This window comes from Lonchura striata, chromosome 3 (assembly GCF_050655825.1).
Source record: "Lonchura striata isolate lonStrDom1 chromosome 3, ASM5065582v1, whole genome shotgun sequence".
Lineage (NCBI taxonomy): Eukaryota > Metazoa > Chordata > Aves > Passeriformes > Estrildidae > Lonchura > Lonchura striata.
This window is the reverse complement of record NC_140705.1, coordinates 48,276,410-48,295,530: the sequence shown is the minus strand read 5'-3', so window position 1 is coordinate 48,295,530 and position 19,121 is coordinate 48,276,410. Positions and strand designations below refer to the sequence as shown.

Sequence of the window (19,121 nt, the reverse complement as noted above, 5' to 3'; positions counted from 1 at the left end):
AAAGACATAAAACTTGAGAGACACTTCCAGCTGAAGAGTTATCCTTAGGGTTAGTAATACCAAATATTGATTTGAGGAATGATTTAAGTAATTAAAAAAAGCCCTCAAACATCCACATTTTCAGTCGCTTTTCAAATAATTAATGAAAGATAGTAAAATTAATTATTTGTTGTGAATGACTTGTTTTGTTCTAATCAGAACAACATTTACCTTAAATCCAAAGGCATTTGTAAAGAATACAACTCTCAGTTATTTGTTTGTTTTGCTCTCCCCGTCTTACATACCATCAGTTTGTAAAATACTGGGTCAGTTAATAGGTAAATAATTCAACCACCTTTCCATTGGAAAGCTGGTTAATCGGTGTTAGTAAAGGTTTGCCCTCTCTATAAATCAGTCACCTCTGTTTGATTATGGACATTTCTGGCTCTTTCATGTCAATACCTCAAAGGGTAAGATATGAAGAAACATTCTGTGGCAAATTTTTGATCTCTAAGACAGAAGAGAAGGAGCTCACTTTTTACCTTGTCTTTAGAAATGCACCCTTGAAGCAAAAGGTGTTGAGCACTTGGAAACTCTGGGAGGAGTGTCCCAGTTTTGGAACTCAGAGAATATTTACGAGTAAAACCACCCTGAAATGGAAGGGAAAAAACATGAACATTGAAATAGCTAATACTGTTACATCTGAAACCAAAAATTCATGCTAAACCTGTATATTATTTCATGAGTCTCTCAAGGTTCCACAATACTTGCATTCAGATAATCCTTCAAAATACTGATGCCTATCCAGATCTGGACCCCAGCTCAAGAAGGTTATTAAATATGTGTCTGTATCTAAAGTCCACTGAACACTCTGAAGGTCTCAAATGCTACCATTAATGCTACCTCATGAGAATAAATGCAATTTGTGTTATGGTTCTGCCCTTATTGGCTGAACTGTAGTTACTCTCATAGGACTGCATTCAAATCTAAAGATCATTTGGCTTAAACCATTTGGTCTATTTTAGTCTAACCAGTCCTTATGTAAAGTCAGTTTGTAGATCCACGAGTTGGCCTCCTGCATATTCCTGTGGAAAATCTTATTATTTCTGTGCAGATTCCCTCTGTACTAATGGATGAAATTTATGATCTTGCACAAGGCATTTGAATGGAACTTTAAGGTGACCTTTTCCTACCCCTTTACCTACAGGTAGATTTCACTGAAGTGAGAATGGTAGGTAAACATGCAATATTAGAGTGTAAAAGTGTGCAAATAAGACTATTTTTCTGTAAATATTGACTCATAAATTGGAGGCAAATTTCAAGTGAAATTCTCTCAAATACTAAATTCAGAAAACTATAGTTGTAACTGACTTATTCAACATAAATATAGTCCTATTTGGTAGGGTGATATATCTAACAAAACGTGCAGCAAAAATAAAAAAGCATACATCATGTAAATGAATTTTGCCTGTGCTATCTACTATTCAAATATATATAAAGCTCTACGTAAAAGAAACTGTAGAAATTTAGAAACATTAGTACTTCTTCATGTCAATACTTTTGTAGTGTTATAATTTCCTATCAGGCAATAAGCAGGGTATTTTTTTAACAGGAGTAATTATAATGATTTTATTATGCAATTACCCATGAAATATATTAAAAGCTCTGATTAAAAGGGATTTGTTCATTTAAAAAAAGGCAGTGATGGTGGTGGGAGGTTTAAGAGAAGATAATCTGCAATGTTTTTTACCTTGCTAATGGACTTATACGACTGTGCCTCAGTCCTAGGCTTAATATTTTAACCTGCTGCCACTTGCCCTTTCAATTTAATGCCATCTGTTTCTAATGGCCATTTAACATTAAGATAATGACAGTAATATTATCTGCCTAATTAACCATGCAGACTCTAATGGTGCACTAACTGGTTTAGATAAAAGAATTTGCTGATATCTCCCCCTACAGAGAGAATACTAGAAAATGTGATAAAACATAGAAGAAGTAAACAGTGTCCCTGACACTCAATAAGTGTTCATTCAAATGCCATTTACTCAGTATATTTAGACAATCAGTGCTTTAACATCTTTTCAATGTCTTTATGTTCCTACTGAGAATTACACCTTTTGCAATTGTTGTAAATCTTTTTGGAATACCTAATTGCATGTACTTTCAAGCAAATGAAAAATAATGTATCTATCATGCATTCACACTAATGAAAATATAATGTTAAAATTTCAGTACACTGAGATTATTACAATTCAGTTTTGACCATGAATGACTTTTTTTCTCTTAAGGTCTGCCTGAATAATTTCAGACAATACTGAGCTAGATAATCAAGAACTCACAGTGATGTGCCCTTTCTCATTTATTTCCACTGAGTTATCTGTGAAAATTTTTGGTTTTGGTAGAACAAAGGATCTTTGGGTCAGAAACAAGACAGATTTGTGTGATTGTCAGTTCCAAGGCAGACTGGGAATGCCACATCAGAGATAGAAGAAAATATGCATCCATTTATGCCAAAGGAACCAGATATAGCCCATCCCAGAATTCTGAATGAATGAATGAATGCTTCAGTAGTGCTCATGAATATGTTGGGGATATGTCACGGCACAGCACTATCTTTTTTTGATAAGACAGCCAGTTATCTGAACATGGAAAATGCAACAGATCTAATCTATCTTAACCTCACTAAAATACTTGACATGGTGTCAGCATGGGAGATGATCAGTTATGCTGGTGGAAGTGGGGCTTAGTAAAAGAATGTAAAAATATTTAAGAAACTGACTCTAGCTGAAATGCTAACAAGTGGTGTTGACAAGGAAACTACTGAGTTGAAAAGGGATTGAAGTGAAAATTCCCAAAGATCAGACTTGGGGCTGATCTGACTGAACATTTCACAGATTAAATTGGTTGACATGAATGAAATCATCAACAGAAGAAGACCAAGAGGTCATCTAGAAAGACATGGATGGCTTTAAGATAATGGCAATAAGGGGGATGAAAATCAATAGAGCAAAACTACACTCTCAGGGGCAAATAAAAATGTATGCTATCAGCTAGGAGTGGCTTATCTGGAAATTAAAAAGGTGAAAGGCTTGCTCTGTATCAGTTGATCACAGAAGATATAGTCTAATAAATTAAATGGTGTCAGGAAACATTTCCAGGCAATACTGGAGAAGTATCACTCAGAATGGCCTCTGGCATTCTTTTGGCCATGCCAATTACCAGTATCCCACACACCTCCAGTCATATTTCAGCACGTACTGCATCTTAGAAACATTTCTTCATGTCAATGTAGCAGAGCTGTCCCTGTGTCCTTTTGCAGGTTCAGGAGTTTAATAAAATGGATGCAGGATATTCCATGCCAGTTGAACTCCGTACCAAATAAAAATACAGTGAGCAACCCTTAGCATTTAATCCATAATTTTCTACTATAAATATTATCAGAATGACAGTGATTAAACCATAGTATAGAGTAGTAAAAATGTAGACTATTTGTGGGAGACTGAAAAACACAAACCAACAAACCAGATCTCATTCTAGGGTTATCAGAAAGGATACCAATAGCAATTGGAAACAAACCATTTACAAGACTTTATGATTTATTTTACTCTAAAGACATTCAAATCTGAACAAGTACGGTTATTTGTCCCATCCAGCAAGCAAAAGCAGCAAAAAGACATAACAACAAAATGTCATGAAGAGCAAAAAATACAGAAAGCCAATACTGACTAGGAGGAACAAATTTCAGTCTATTTTAAAAAAAAATTCTTTTCAGCTTCCAGTCAGACATATAAGACTCTGAAAAAGCTCTCCTGCAAAAGTAACGTGTAAAAAAAATAAAGCTAGAGCCTGATCCTTTGCTTAAACACAGTTATGGGTAAACAGATTGCAATGGGAACCTTAAAAGTTGTTTTTCAATTTTATTTTCCTTTGACTATTTAGAGGAACAAATACTCAGGTTTGTTAAAAAAGGTTATGCAGTCTAAAATTTAATTAAAAATAATGTTGCAATTTTCAAAGAAAAAATGTGAAGGAAATCATAGGTCACGTAATACTTGTATTATAACAGAAGTAAAAGGAAAAAGCACTTACCTCATTCTTTAGCTTGCTTCCAGAGAACCTTTGAAAGTAAACATATTTGATTATTTCTTCCTAGGCAGAACATTTCTAGATATTATTTGGATGTATGATCTATTAGAAAAATTATCACATTTTTTTCAAATGCAATTATAGGTTTTTATGGGGTTTTAATTTTTTTTTCTCAACTTCTTCCACTGATTTTCAAATGCCTGGGGATAGCAGGAAACCTACTGATATTGTATAAAACATGAAGATTAAGACCACTAACTAAACACTAAAGTATAAAATCCAGTTTCACAGTTTTGTTTGGATCTTTGCCACTACACAAACAGAAAAAGGGCAGCCTAGGTGCAAGTCCATTATGTCTTTATAAGGAAATACATGCAGTTCTTACTAGAGCTAAGTAAATTCAGAGTAGAAAAAGTATATATATATCTAAAATGTACATTTCTTAGAAAAATTAAGAAATCATAGTGATTTTCCATTCTCTTTCACTACAGTACTCTTTTGATCTAATGACATACATTTCTGAGATAAGTGATTCCTTAACTGGCAAAAATATGTTGCTGTATAGTGAATGTCCTATTAAGAGTCAAATTGAGAAATTCCCAATGAAGTCATTGGACTATCAGACAACACTTCTGCGCAGAAACCAGAAAGAACATTTTAAATTATAACTACTAAAGTAGAGAATGTGCAATAATAGGTATTCTAATGGATCAGTATAATGATAAATGTTGTTTGATATAGTTATTTCCTGTACCACTAGCTGCCAACTGATAAGATACTGTGGGCAATATGAAGTCTCATAATATTAGTGGCAATATCATAGTTTCCTGCTGTTGAGATGCTCCATGGCTGTTTCCTGCTCTCTGAGATGCTCTCAGAAATCCAGAGGCTGAGCAGTTGTGGAATTCCTCCTGCCCGGGCCTGGCACAGGCACCTGACAGTTCCCACCACATGATAATCCAGCATGTTACCTAGACAGTTCCTTTGCATGCTGATAGTTAAGTATAAATGAAGGCATCACTCAGATGATTACAACATGGATCTAATTAACTTCAAAGCTAGACATATTTGTTTTGGACTCTGGATTTCCACATGTTCAGCAAAATGTACACTGCATGTACAGCAAAAATGTGAGGCAGCATCTGTTAGCACTGCTCTTCCAGAGACTCAATGACTAGAAGAGATGTGAAGGACAGATTTATGGATCACTATATGCGGCAGCCAGGAATTGGGAGTTTTGAATCCCTACACTGCCTGATTCTCTCATTACCCAGAAACTTGTTCTTAACCCCAAGCAACTGCATCATTCTTTTCACACAATAAAACCCAGCTACTGTGATGGGGCAGACTGTGAAAAATGAGCATCTGAGCTTCTGCTTTAATTCAGATAGGGAAGCAGTTGAACTGCTGGACCCTGAAAATTCAGTATCTCATACAGGTCCTAACACGAATAAAAGGTTCCTAATTAGTGAATCTAGCAAGTAGTCCTGAAAATCTAAGAGAGTATCCATGCCATCTTCATGTGAGTGTATACCTTCAGAAATCCAGCCTTGGGGAATTTTGCAGAACCTCCACTTTCTTTGCAGTCATTGCTACTAGATTGTGCCTGCCTGACATAAAGCTGAGGAGTAAGAATTATTATATTATTTTAAATTAAAATAACTGTCTTTTAGTCAACAAAATGAACAATTAGTTTAAGATAATTCTGTATTATGAAAGAAAAATACACTGTGTACCAGCAATACCTCCACAGCTCTGGATACATAGCTGACAAATAAATAGAATATTCTAATCTATTACACCCTAAGTACTGCTGTGGAAAGAACCCTCCCTTTTTAAGCATCATTGGCAGCATTAGCCTCAATTTGTACACTTGTATTATTGCTTGGTAAAGGTCTCTTTGGATATGACCTAAATCTGCCACCAGTCAAATTTTCTATGTGTGATTATAAACTCATTTATTCCTTTTCTTTCTCAGTCTCCCACTTATCCAGGTATACTGCCACAGACAATGAAAGCCGTCATTCAAGCCATATGTGAACAGAGACATTTGTTTTACGAACTATTAATCTTTGGCAAACCAACAGGCAGCTATCGTAACGTATTGATCCTGCTAGCTGTCCCTTAAATAAATATAATTAGAGCTTCCTGGGTTAGGTTTAAACTGATATTAGCCAGTCAAAGGACCTGTAAATATTAATCTACACTGACCCCTCCCTCCTGCCCCACAGGTGCCAGCTTCACACCATTCTCCAGACGTTTCATAATGGAAAGCTGTCCTGGGGAAAGAACTCACAGGGTGACACACAGGCAAACAAAATCAGACAAGTGTTCTGGAAATGGGATTTTGCTCCCTCATACAAACTTGAACAAATGTTCTGCTGTTAAAAGTTGACAGCTCTACGCTGGCTGTGGTGGGGTCAAACTGGAAGATTAGCAAAATACTAAGATCAACCTTTTAAACACTGAGATAACCAGCAATTCTAGTTCTGTTAGAAACAAAAATTAGAGTCTTACATATACCTTCCTAATGGAAGGTTATAGTTAGACCTTCACTGACTAAGCCTCAGAAGATATTTTACCTGGTTAAGCCCTTTCCAGAATACACAGAGTGGTAATATGCACTACTTTCTTTAATGCCAATGCCATAATAGTGATACCTGCAAAAGAAAAAAAAAAAAAAAGAAAAAAAAGAGGAGCATTTATGAGTGACATGTCAAGTAAACCAAGCTGCTAAACTGAAAGTAAAGGCAGCTGTCAGACTGACTTTAAATGCTTTCTGAAAACTTTTCTAAACAGGGTCTAACAATTCCTTTCACAGACACAGAACAAAATAGTCTCATAGAAAAGAGTATTGTCATGATTTGATCCAAATTCAAGGGTAAAAATTAAAATGCTTTCTGTCTTACTAGAAGAATGTTGTTAGAACAGAAAACCCAGAAACATGTTACATCTCTTTTCCCTAAAATGCTTTCTGTTTCACTTTACTTCATCTGTTTGAAAGGGTGCTGGGTTTGATCTATCAGGTTCATTTTATCTTGCTTGCCACCAGTACATTTAGAGCTTTTCTCAGTTGAAAATATCAAAGACACCAAAGATCCAAAAAACGTTGGGTTGGGCTAAGAAAACTGGCTGTGCAGTTTTACTCTTTCCACTGATTACTGCTTTCCACTGATTTTACTACAAAATAAGTGACCTCTGAGAGAAGGGCAGGAGAGCAAGCTGGGGGCAGCTCTTTCCTTACCGGTCATAGCAAAGTTTGCTTGAGTTCATCTATCAAAGTTGATAGGCCCTGTCTTATAAATTCCACTCAAGAGATTTAAAAACTGATTGTGTTAAACCAAATTTGTCTAAGAATGTTATGGATAGAATAGAAAGGTAAATTTTCTTTTTACTAATATTAACTTGAAAGTACCATGGCAGCTGTTTTAACTGAGCTGCTTCAAAGTACCACTTTGCAACACATTGCAGCAATTTCACTCAAATTCTCCAAAAGCTTGAAGAAATGCATTCTTAATACACAAAACCCAGCAAATAGTTCACAGAACACATAACAAAAGTGTTAATCTCATCTCATCTCTGCTGTTCCTGGTGATGACCATTTAAAAAAAAATCATAATATTTTGTTTGTTCTTGTATGGAACTATCACAGGTAAGAACAAAACCCTCACATGTTTTATATTTACAAAGCTAGTTAAAGTCATTAGATACAAATTATGCCTAAGAAAATGTTCATTAGGGTGATATATTTGTCTAGACTAGGTAGCTGTGACAATCTCAGCTGAAATAATTTTTTTGTTTCTGGACAGTCTGTTGTGTGCATTCAGGATTTTACAGCCAAGAAACATGACAGAACGTGGTGTCATTGCTTTTACTGCTTTCCTGAAACTGGTGAGTCTACATAACACTGCTAGATCACTGTGGCACCTGCCAACCTCTAGGAAAGCTAAACACGTCTCCCCTGTTTCCTTACTGTGACACCAGAGGTATTGAAAATATACAAGTATGGATTCTTTGAAATAACAGCATTTACTTAGTCCTTACATTGCAAAGGATGTCCATTGAACAAGATGAAAAACAGAATAGAGTTGTGACTGCTTCTTTATCAATGCTATCTGTCCATTTGTCATTGGCCATATAAGCAAGCAGCTGTCCACATCTCATTCCAACAGTTTAAATCTCCCAGCTTCAATCACATGCCATTTTTAAATTCTAAAATAAAGACTTTTACACTTTCACTTTAAATTTGGCCTTCCCTCCAGTTAAGATTGGAGTGGCCAGAGGCAAGGAAAAGCATTACTTCTTTACAAAGTTATGATTCAATATCTAGATCATTCCACATCTAATTCAATATTAATATATTTGGGCAAGGAACAGGAACTGTTGTATGATTTAGATTCTCAAGTATCCAGTGGTAGGCAGTATACTTGCTTCTGCTGGAACGTCCCAAGGTCTTGTTATGTAGAGAATAGACATTTTCAATACATATCCTGCATGTATTAAAGGCATAGCAGGTATCATTCTGTTTTTCTTCAGTAATGAGTAGTTGACTAAAAACACAGCTTTCCATCCACAACAGAGAAACTATTAAAAAATATATAATTTTACTTTTCAAGCTCTGTCTGGCATCCTCCATAGAGTAATAGGGTATGAAGACTATTATTCTCTTACAAGCCATTATCTGAATAGCTTATTTTGGGCTCCCTGTTGAGAGTAGTATACCCATACCAGACACATTGATAACATCTTTAGCCTACATCTTCAAATGCCTTCCTTCTTTATGTGCATATTTTTATGTGTATGTTCAGTATATTTGCATTTTACTATTTATTATTTCTATTGTATAATTAACAAAATGTAATCAGTACAAGGAATTTACTCTCATTACTTTTTGAAACAAACATTTTATAAAACAAGCTGAACTACTTTTCTCTTTTAATTTCAGTGTTTTGTTGTAACATATGTTCCTACACAACTTGTAGCTCTGATTTTAGCATACACTGACACAAATGATAGCTGATAAGGAAATGATAGGCTTAAGCTGTTCAGGGACTTGCAATAACTTCTTATCACAGGGCCAGCTGCCATATCAGTTTTATTAACCCTCTAAATCACTCCTAATAAATAAGATAATAGTTTTCAGACATGATGGATAAAAGCTAAGATTCATCATTGATCAAAGTCTACAAAGAAATTAAATTGTAACTTGAGCTCAAACAGTCTTCCTGTGTGTATGGACTGAGCAGTTTGTATGTTTTCCCAAATAGCCGCTTTAGGTGATTTGTGTACTGTGAAAGTTACAGCTGAATCCTAGCATTGACCACAGTATATTCAAAATTACCAATGCAAAAGAGTGGGTTCAGAACAGAGAACTGTTGCATATGAAACACTAATCAAAGAAAGCACTTTGCAGTATTTATGGTGCTCCATCTTCTTTCACTCAGCAGACTGAAAACATCCCTTACTTTCAGCTATGTAGCGTGATTAGCATGGGCATGAGAGACTAACATATTTTGTTAACAAAATTGTGTCCAATGTGCTGGGCCTTCTCTGCCAAATGTTTAAATGAGTTTTAGTACTGACACTTTTGCACAAATGGGTTGCTGGATGCAAACAGAGAAAAAGAGATTCTGACTTGAATTCTAGGAATCATCAGACTCAGTTTTAAGTTTATCCTTTGCCCTGAACTAGAGATGACAAATGCGGTTTGGTAACAGAGGAAGAACTAACATTTGTGTATTTCACACCTTACAAGAGCAACTGTATTCCATATGCTAGTGCAGGAGCTTTTCCTCAAATCCAATTCATGCTCATGAGAATGTCAGAAAGAGCTTGTTTCAGAGTAGAAGAAAAACAATTTTCACCATCTTGAAGATGATGGAAAAAGGAAATTATTTTCTTTGCTTTCTTCTGATCACAGCCAGGCTCTACCAATAGATTACTGTTCACGCTCGCAGTGTCCAGAAAGGCGCTTTTTTCCCATGGCGTAAACTTTTCTCTAAATTTAAGAACAATTATTCCATTGGAGAAGAAATATCTTCTTCCTTTTTATGCTTTTGCAGCATCTGGAGTCCTGGACAAAGATCAGAGCTCCAAGGCAATACTGCTATATAAAACATCACTGCTAAGAATAGAGAGTGCTAATACTGCTCCTGCTAGCATTATATGGTAATAAAGATAGCAGCTATAGAAATAATTCCATGTCACTACACTACTGTGCTTTAAAGAATATGACTTAATTGCTAATAAGAACTCTCCTGCTAGTCCAAATAACTCAGAAACAGTTTGTAACATTTAGAGTCCATGCTAATATAAAAAGAGAGTAACTAGCAATTTATTGAAACTGATGAACAGTCCCTTAACTTTATTATTAATTTAATGGAAATACTTCTGTAAATAACATTTGTGTGACTAACTGCTACCTGGTGAAAACAGAAATTTATTTACTCCTCAGCAAGTCTGTAGTTCTGAGGGGGACATGGCCCACAGCACCACAGATAGAAAAATTGATTATCAGAGATCATTAAACTGGAAAAGGGTAGGTTTGGATTAGATATTAGAATAGAATTCTTTACAGTGGGGGTGCTGAGGTGCTGGCACAGGTTGCTCAGAACAGCTGTATATCTGTATATCCCTGGAAGTGTTCAAGGCTGGATAGGATGGGGCTTTGAGCAACCTGGCCTAGTTGAAAGTGTCCCTGCCTGTGGCACAGGAGATACACGAGTCCCTTACAACCCCAACCTTGTATCATTCTATGCCTCTATAATTCTATTATTTATACTGACACTTCTATATGACTATTTGTTGCTATATTTGGTCTCTGAACTGGAAATATTGTCATCTGTGCCTTTTGTGAGGTTATTTTTAGCACAGCAAGATCAAGGTAAATGCATTTTAGAAGAAATGAGAATTGAATAGGAAAAGCTTCTGAGGAAAACGGATTAAAAAATACAGATAAACAAGTTCCAGATGTTCAAACAAAACCTGATGATGCCTCATTTATTTGAGGAAATTGTTCAAGAACAGTTAATCCATATGAAAATATGGCACATAATGCCAACAAAGTCAACAGGGATATGGAATCTGCCAAAGAAATGTTGGGCATGCATTACTTCTATATTTATATCGTTTAATGTCTTTGAGAAAAGGGGACTATAGTGACACATGTTCCAATACAATTAATTTTGCAGCTATATACATATTTGAAACATATTCATTTACTTAACAAAGGTTGACTTATTGTACTTAAATCATGCAGACACTGGATATGTTTTGAAAGTTTGGATCATCACTGGATTCTGTTTACTAATCTGTTAGTTATGTCAGAACAAGTATATAATGAATATGTGGAAGATTTTTCCCTTGCATTATCTCAGTCATTGTAACTAAGTAGTTCACTAAATAAGTTGGGTTATGAACCTGACTAAGAATTCAGCACAGCATTGATGAATTAGTACATTGTCAAATATTCCTGCTAGATGTCTTAAAATATTAAACACAATACCAGCAGCAAAGCTATGTGTACACTATCTTATGCCTGTAATCACAGCTTAAGTTCACCACAGCAGACTATACACAAAATCCCTCTTCTGCCTAATAAATAGCCTTTCTAATAGTTGCTCTCCTCAAAACACCTGTACTCAGCATCTATAGGTCACCTACAAAAAAAGAAATGAACTTCAGTTCCAGTTTTCCTCTATACATTGCAGGCTGCATACAGTCTCCTAAAAGAGGTGAATTCCTTACAGTGAAAGACACTATGCAAGAACTATCCTCTGTTAAAACCAACAATAATAAAAAAAAAGGAATAATGTTCTACAAAGACTTTATTTCCTTTGGATTTTATTTTTTTTTATTAATGGTTATTTAAAATAAATGCTTGAGATACACTCAAGAAATAGAATATCTTTACAAAAACTTGGAATTTAAATTCTTCCCCACCTTCAATTTTTTCTGCAGCAAAACCTAAAGTTCACAAATGACATCTCATTCATTCTTCAGCAAAACTAAGATGGAGTAACTAGCTATTTCTTGTATTTTTCAGGCAGGAAGAAAACCAAATATAGCAACATTTAATAACACCCCAAAACTATGAAATTAAAAATTTTATCTTTCAGACCCTTTTAGTATATTGTACAGCACTTAGGAAAATGAGTCTTGTAGATTTTTTTTTTTTAGTCTCCATTTGTTTTGAGTTTTGCTTATAAACTACTGAAAGAGAAAAGTAACTTTGTCTTTCAAGGCTAAGTACCTCAAAATAAAGAGTTTTCCCAAACAAAGAAAATGTTTTGAGTTTCTCTATTTCTATCTCTATTATTTTCTATCTTATTCATTATCAAAATGGATGTGAGGAAATATGTGTATTACCACTTTTCACAACAGTATTACACTAAATTATTCATGGCAAAAAACATAATGCCAGAACCAGAACTAATAAAAATTTTACCACCAGGTGATACAGAGCTGTCTTTGATTTATAATTACAACCTAATATTTTACATACCAAATATACAAATAAATATGATACATTATTTAAAAAATTTCTGTAGTATAGATTGTGTACTTTTCAGAGTTTTATAAAATGCCCACAAGAAAGAGCAGAAGTGCACCTTAACTTCAATTTAAAACAATGCTTTTTTTAGTTCTGTATTTAAGTCAACCCTTATTGTTACATAGAGAACACAATGAAAGTTGTAAGCCTTGCAAAAGAGAAATAAAATCAGTATTTATAGAAAGATGAGAAGCTATAAATAAAGGATTTTTATATCTAATATTTTGACATATATTTGCAACATATGCATGGGTCTATAAATGCAATGGCAAGATTTAGAAGCTTAATCAGTTTAATCTTAAAAATTATGCAGCAGTGTTTTCAAACTTAAATGTTTGAGTTTGAGTATCAATTTCAACATGTACATGAAAGTTATCATTTGCAGTGTACCATCTGAGTAAACGCCCCTGCCAATTAGTACGTATTAAGGAGACATGGAAATACACATGATTCCTAAAATATGTTTTATAAGCAGATATACGCGTAATTGTGCCTTACTTTGAATGGCCCCTTGTTCCAAGCCGCCTTGTGGTAAGGAGAGGGAATTTCTGGCGAATGGTCTAAAGAGAAAATAACTGCATTAATCTCTAACACTGGCAAACTTTCTTAGCAATCTGTTTATAGAAAAATCGTAATGTAAATATATGGTCTAAGGCAGTTAATTAATTAACATTTTTGATACTTATGGCACAACATAAAAAATTAGGCCATGTTTCACACTGTAGGCTTACTTCCATCCTTGCCCATCTTGCTGTGTATCTCCAGTCTTCCCACCTGTTCTCCCATTCTACTTTCATTTTTACATTTTAAAATCTAGTTTTCTTCACCAGAATCCTAATATATTCTAGTTCCTAAAGTGCAGCTGTATTTTTTGCTTCAGAGATCTAAACAAAATCAAGGAAAACAAACTCTAAACAAACTCTGCCCTTTAGCTATGCTGTTTTCAAAGACAAACAACTAGAAAGAAATTGATTTTTTTATTTGAAAGTGTGATCTGAAAAATTAATTCAGTAATAGAGGTAGATCTAATAGGTATGTCTAACAGACATATCACTGCCAAAATTTTACATTGAACTTATTGTCTTTCTCATTTATACTAAAACTGTGTATGAAAATTAAATATCCACTTTTTTAGTATATCCAGTTCAAGAGGAATAAAATAGGAAATTAACATTTTATAAACCAGATTTTAAATCCATTATTTAATTACATTAATGCATTTTGCTATGTATAAACCATTACTAGATCACTAGTGCTTAAAAAAGATGATCCTTGAAGCATTTTTGGTTTCCTGTTTCACTAAATACTCAGGATTTAATCTGGAGAGTTCACATCTTTCTTACATTAAATTACTTAAGGATTAATTGTAGAGAAGGGTAAAAAGAGAATGAATCAACAATGTTCTATTTAGAAGCTCTCTGTGTTATTAATTTCTTTTCCCCTTCTAGCAGTATTGCATGTGTCACATCTCACCTTACACTGTATTTAGTATATTTGTAAGTGTCCTCCATGTTTTTGTGGAAAGAATTTATTAATGTCATGAACAAAAAGGGAATTTCAGCTTCAGTCTCCTAAAGGTGATGTTAAGAAATGCCTTCATAGGAGACAGTGTAGTTAGTCTGATTCCATGTACATGAGCAGTAGAAAATTTCGGAAGAATTCTTACACAGATGTACTAAACTGCGACTCTTCCAAACAACTGATCTAACAAATTATTAAGGCATTTGCTTATTACCTTCCCAAAAGTTGCAGCACAGGCAGGTTCCAGCTTCTCTTTTCTGCAGAAGTCTAAATAATGTGCATAAAGGATGCATCTTGGTAAACAAACTCCTTCACATACAATGTAGTTTTCTTCCAGCCTGTGTAGAGAAGGAAACTGCCAGAGTAAGAAGCAACATGCCATTTCTCCTGATTGCATTTCCCAGTTTTTGCTCTCTTTTTTCCCAGTTGGTCTTCTTTTTTAAAATGTTACTGAAAAATTCCATCAGAGCACACAGATGAGTTTCTCCTGAAACATGACAGGCACTACAGACTTGGTGCTTAGGCTAGCTGCAGAATATTGAAAACCTGGAGCCAGATCCCTGTTGTTAATGAGTCTTTTTCAATGTCTGGACTTTTTTGCTTTATTTAAATAACTAAATTATCATCACCGAAGACTCAGCCTTAGTCTGAAAATAAGAGTCTTAACTAGACTATAAAAGACCTGTGTTTAAGTCAGTCCTTTGAGAGGATTTAAGAGCAGGGACCTCAACTTGCATCTTCTGTCCCACTGTATCCTCAACACCTGAGCTACTGTCTCTTTTCTTCATTGTTTTGCTTTTTAATTTCCACTCTGGACCTGGAAATGCTTCAAACCACAGTGGAAAAAAACAAACAACAGCATTTTTATAAGAAGGTGAATTTCTATGTAGATTCCCGATCAGTTTACAGAATACAAGTGCTGAGTGATGGTCATTAAAGTAAAATTTTTAAAACTGAAGCAAAAACCTGACTGTTTTCACTTGAAGGGTACCCTTTGTAACAACTAGGTATTTCTTTGTCCTGTTGTTTTTTTTTTCTTTATAATTTTACATTGTTCACTACTCCTGGGATGATGTGCAATAAATTTGTTTCTCAAATTACACAAATTTGTAATAAAATACTGTGTAGTAAGCGCTGCATAGTGAATAATTTTACACTGACTCACCAGACTTAAATCCTTAACTATTTACACTCAGAAGTAAACTAGAATAAGAAATTGAATAATTTGGATTAGTCTAATTTTTCAGTTAGAAGGAAAAAATAACTCTATTGACAGTCTACATTCCCGAATTAAGTTTCCATTTAATTCAACAGAACTTCTCCCTAATTTCAAGTGTATTTTGATATAAACATTTATCAATTAATGTCTGCAGAATCTGACCTCTTCTTTGGTTAACTTTTTTCCCCAGATAAACTAAACTAAAGTTAGGGCCTCAATGGGTCAGAGAACATAATGTAAATCAAATGCATAATAAGACAGTGAAAATCTGTCACAGCCTTAAAGTATAATTAAAGCAGCCGTTCTACAAATGCGATTTTTAAATAATGTTTCATTTCTACATTTTGATTATACATTTCATTGATAGCCACAGAGTGTGAGAATCTGAGACTTGTATGAAGTGACAAACCTTTGGCAATTTCAAAACTCAGAAATTTGGGGATGGGTGTCCTTATTTGCAGATAAGCCTCATACAAAAGAAACCCGCAAAACAAAAACAGAAAACAAAATCAACAAACGAAACACCACAGAAATTACAAATTCTTTCTAAAAGAGATGTCGCCCTCCTCGCCGGCTCAGCTGTTAGAGAAGGGTCCCTTTGAATGTGACGGACGCGCCGGCTCGGTCCTGGAGCCCCCAGGGCGGACAGCAGGGTCTCTCTGGAGCCCTACCATTGCAGGGTGAGCTGCGTCTGCTTCTTCTTGTCCTTCATGATCTGCGTGATGCTCTTCTTCGAGGACGGGCTTTGGCTTTGGTCGGCGGCTGTCAGCGCGCCGTCGCGAGCATCCGCATCCTCTTCTTCCGAGGAGAGTGCTCCGCTGCCGAAGCGTGTTTCTGAGCGCCGCGGGGGACAAGAAGAGAGGCCCGAGGGCATCGTTACGGTCCCGCAACAAGGCACCCCCTCCCGCCTGCCGCCCAGCCCGCCGCGGGCTGAGGGGCCGGCCCGGCAGCCGCGGCTGCCGCTGCTCCTCGCCCTTACCTGCCTTGATGCCGGCGGACAGCGGCGGCTCGGGCGGCGCCTCCCGGGCGCAGGGCAGCAAGCTTCGCCCCAGCAGCCCCGCGTAGCGCTCCTCCTGCGCCTCGGCGGGCACGGCCTGCGCGGCCGGGAGGTGCAGGAAGGCGTCCCCCTGCTCGGGTCCCTTGGCCATGCTCCTCAGCGGCGCCGGCTCTGCCCCGGCGCGGCGCGGGCGGCGCCCATGGGCGGCGGGAGGGGACGGGAGCGGACCTGAGGGCGCGGGGCGCCGTCCAACGCGCGGAACGGGGCTCCGCACCGCGACGGAGCCGGTGCCGGCCGAGCGCCGCTGTGAAGCGGAGGAGAAGCGATGCGGGGGCGGCAGCGGGGCACAGGTGTGCCCTAGGGCGCCGTCCCGGGAGGCGACATGGCTCCTTGTCCCTGCCCGCCCGCCCGCGGCTCCGCCTCGCACCGGGCCCGCAGGCGGCCGTCGGGCGGCGGCGGGGAGGTGTCTCCTTCCCCGCCTCCGCTTCCACTCCCGCCGCCGGGCTCCGTCAAGCCAGAAGGGGACAGGGCACGGCTGGAGGCCGAGGAGGCTCGGGGAGCCGGCCGGGAGCGGATCTGCCGGGGATTTAATGATTAACTCCCGGCGGCGGCGGCTCCGGCTGGTGTCAGGGAGCAGCTCCCGGCCCGCCGCGGCCGAGGCGGGGGCGGCCGCAGCGTCCCCCCGGCCCTTCAGGGCAGGGGCGGCCGCAGAGCCTCCCCTCGCTCTCCCCTCCGGCCGAGGGGCGCTCTGCGCTTCGCAGCTGCCTCCTGACCGCCGCAGGGCCAGTCGTGGGACCCTCCTGGGCACTGTCTATCACTGTCCGTATTTCCTTAATTTCCAGCGTAATTTTGTGGGTGATGGAGCAAAACATCTTTATTTTGTACATTCTTCTGGCAGACGTGTCCTTGCTTTGCTCCATTCTAGCATGCTGTCTGTGAGATGGAAGGAGAGAATCACAGAAAGTGGTCCTTGATTTTTCCAGAGAACAAAATTGTCAGTAGGATGGAGATCTAGTTCTGATCACTGCTGCATCTACTGTTTTAATAAATTCTCATTAAAACAAAATGTTAGGTGTTGTCCTGTAAGGACTGGGATATTGTACTATGACTTGTGATAGCAAGCAGTCCTGAAATATTATAGTGGATGAATTGTGAAGCATTCTTTGAGCCATCAGGTAGTGCTGGGCTGTCACAAACACAAAGCTCATGAACAGCTGTTTTGTTTCTACTCTCTTCCAGTCTTCTGTTGCACCTCAAGTCATGGATACCACTAGCATTAGAAAGCAGCAAAATTACCGTTTCCACTCCTGCAGAGATGCATTGTCAGATTAGCTATCATCAAATCCATATTTAACAAAACCCGAGGTGTGCCTATATCTGCTGAAAGACCCAAAACCTTATCGTAAGAATAAATTTTGGACTTCAGACCCAAGGCAGACCTATGAGAGGGTCCCAGAGTAAAAAATGGCATTAAACCGAACTTTCTGCTGTTCTGCTTACACCTCTTCCCTCAACTGTGTAAAATATATTTCTTTTGTTACCAATAACTCCAGTCAATATTTCTTCCCTGTTTACATGTTTCCTTCCTACTTCAAGTAAGTGATGCTACATATGGCTTTGACGACACGTGCCTGTGTCAGTTCTTACTGTAACTCACTGGGACAGTTCAGCATCTGGTTCCAATGGCTTTGTTTCAGGTCATAGTAAAATCTCATTTGACCCTCTGACTTTTGGCTGGCTTGAGCACTAGCACAGGTGCTCACTATTTGGTCCACCCTGACCAGTATTTCCATGGTATAATAAAACCTCTCAGCTATATATTGTTGTGTTGAATCTGTTGTGATCAAAATTGAATGTGACATTGAACATGGTATTTTGGTATTATGGAGCTAAATGTAGCTATTTGTTCTTAAAGGGCAGGATTCTTATGGTGGCAGAATATTCTCAGTGACACTAATGAATTCTATCCATCATTGTCAACACAGGGATAAAATGAGTAAAGGGTCCATCCAAGGGACTAGTTAGTTTCCACCCTGCAGCAAGCATTTGTAATCCTGCTGAAGCAAAGGGCAGACACCAAAAGCTATGGCAGGTGGACAGTCCTACCTTACATTTAAGCTCTCTCTTGCTGGAGTCAGCCATCCACCCAAATGTATAATTTCAGCCTTTGGGAGACAGAAAGGATGGGACAGGTATAGAATTGGGCTAGCTGAAACCACAAGTACCAAGAACATCATAGCATTTTTTGTGCCTAGAAATTTTTAATATAGTTCTGGAGTATGTCTGTTGAGAATCATGGTCCATATTGTTTGTTACTGAATAAAATCGGATTATGAAGTAGAACTGTTAAAACATATATCCATGTATATTTGGTTTTTTAGAATTTTCCTATTCAAGAATTGTGCATACACACAGAGACCTATACATTATATATATATATATATATATATGCACATATGCCCAAAGATGACTGACAAGGTGTGTGCATGCAGCATGCATCATCCCTGGAAACAAAATAATGCTGGATGGGATGGAGCTCTGAGCAGCCTGATATAGTTGGAGATGTTCCTGCACATTGCAGGAGGATTGAACTACATGAACTTCAAAGGTCCCTTCCGACCCAAACTAATCTATGATTCTATAATTTGTACTTGAAGCATGCAGCACGTTTTCAGAGTTAGTTTTCTTAGTCTACTCTGTTCACCTCAGTCTCCCTTTAGAGTCAGTGGAGAAGAAAAGGTGTCTCCTAGAGGTAATTCATACCA

General features: G+C 37.7%; 1 protein-coding gene across 1 annotated transcript in view; it reads right to left on the bottom strand.

Moving 5' to 3' along the window:
* RFX6 (regulatory factor X6) overlaps nucleotides 1-19,121 on the bottom strand; it is a 50,001-nt gene that overhangs the window by 22,174 nt on the left and 8,706 nt on the right. The window contains exons 2-8 of the mRNA XM_077781799.2: nucleotides 16,339-17,167; nucleotides 16,031-16,193; nucleotides 14,355-14,478; nucleotides 13,118-13,179; nucleotides 6,651-6,728; nucleotides 4,072-4,099; nucleotides 522-629 (exon numbers count right to left, since the gene is read on the bottom strand). Of these exons, the coding sequence (XP_077637925.2) occupies nucleotides 522-629; nucleotides 4,072-4,099; nucleotides 6,651-6,728; nucleotides 13,118-13,179; nucleotides 14,355-14,478; nucleotides 16,031-16,193; nucleotides 16,339-17,167 (1,392 nt within the window). The remainder of the gene's footprint in view (nucleotides 1-521; nucleotides 630-4,071; nucleotides 4,100-6,650; nucleotides 6,729-13,117; nucleotides 13,180-14,354; nucleotides 14,479-16,030; nucleotides 16,194-16,338; nucleotides 17,168-19,121) is intronic.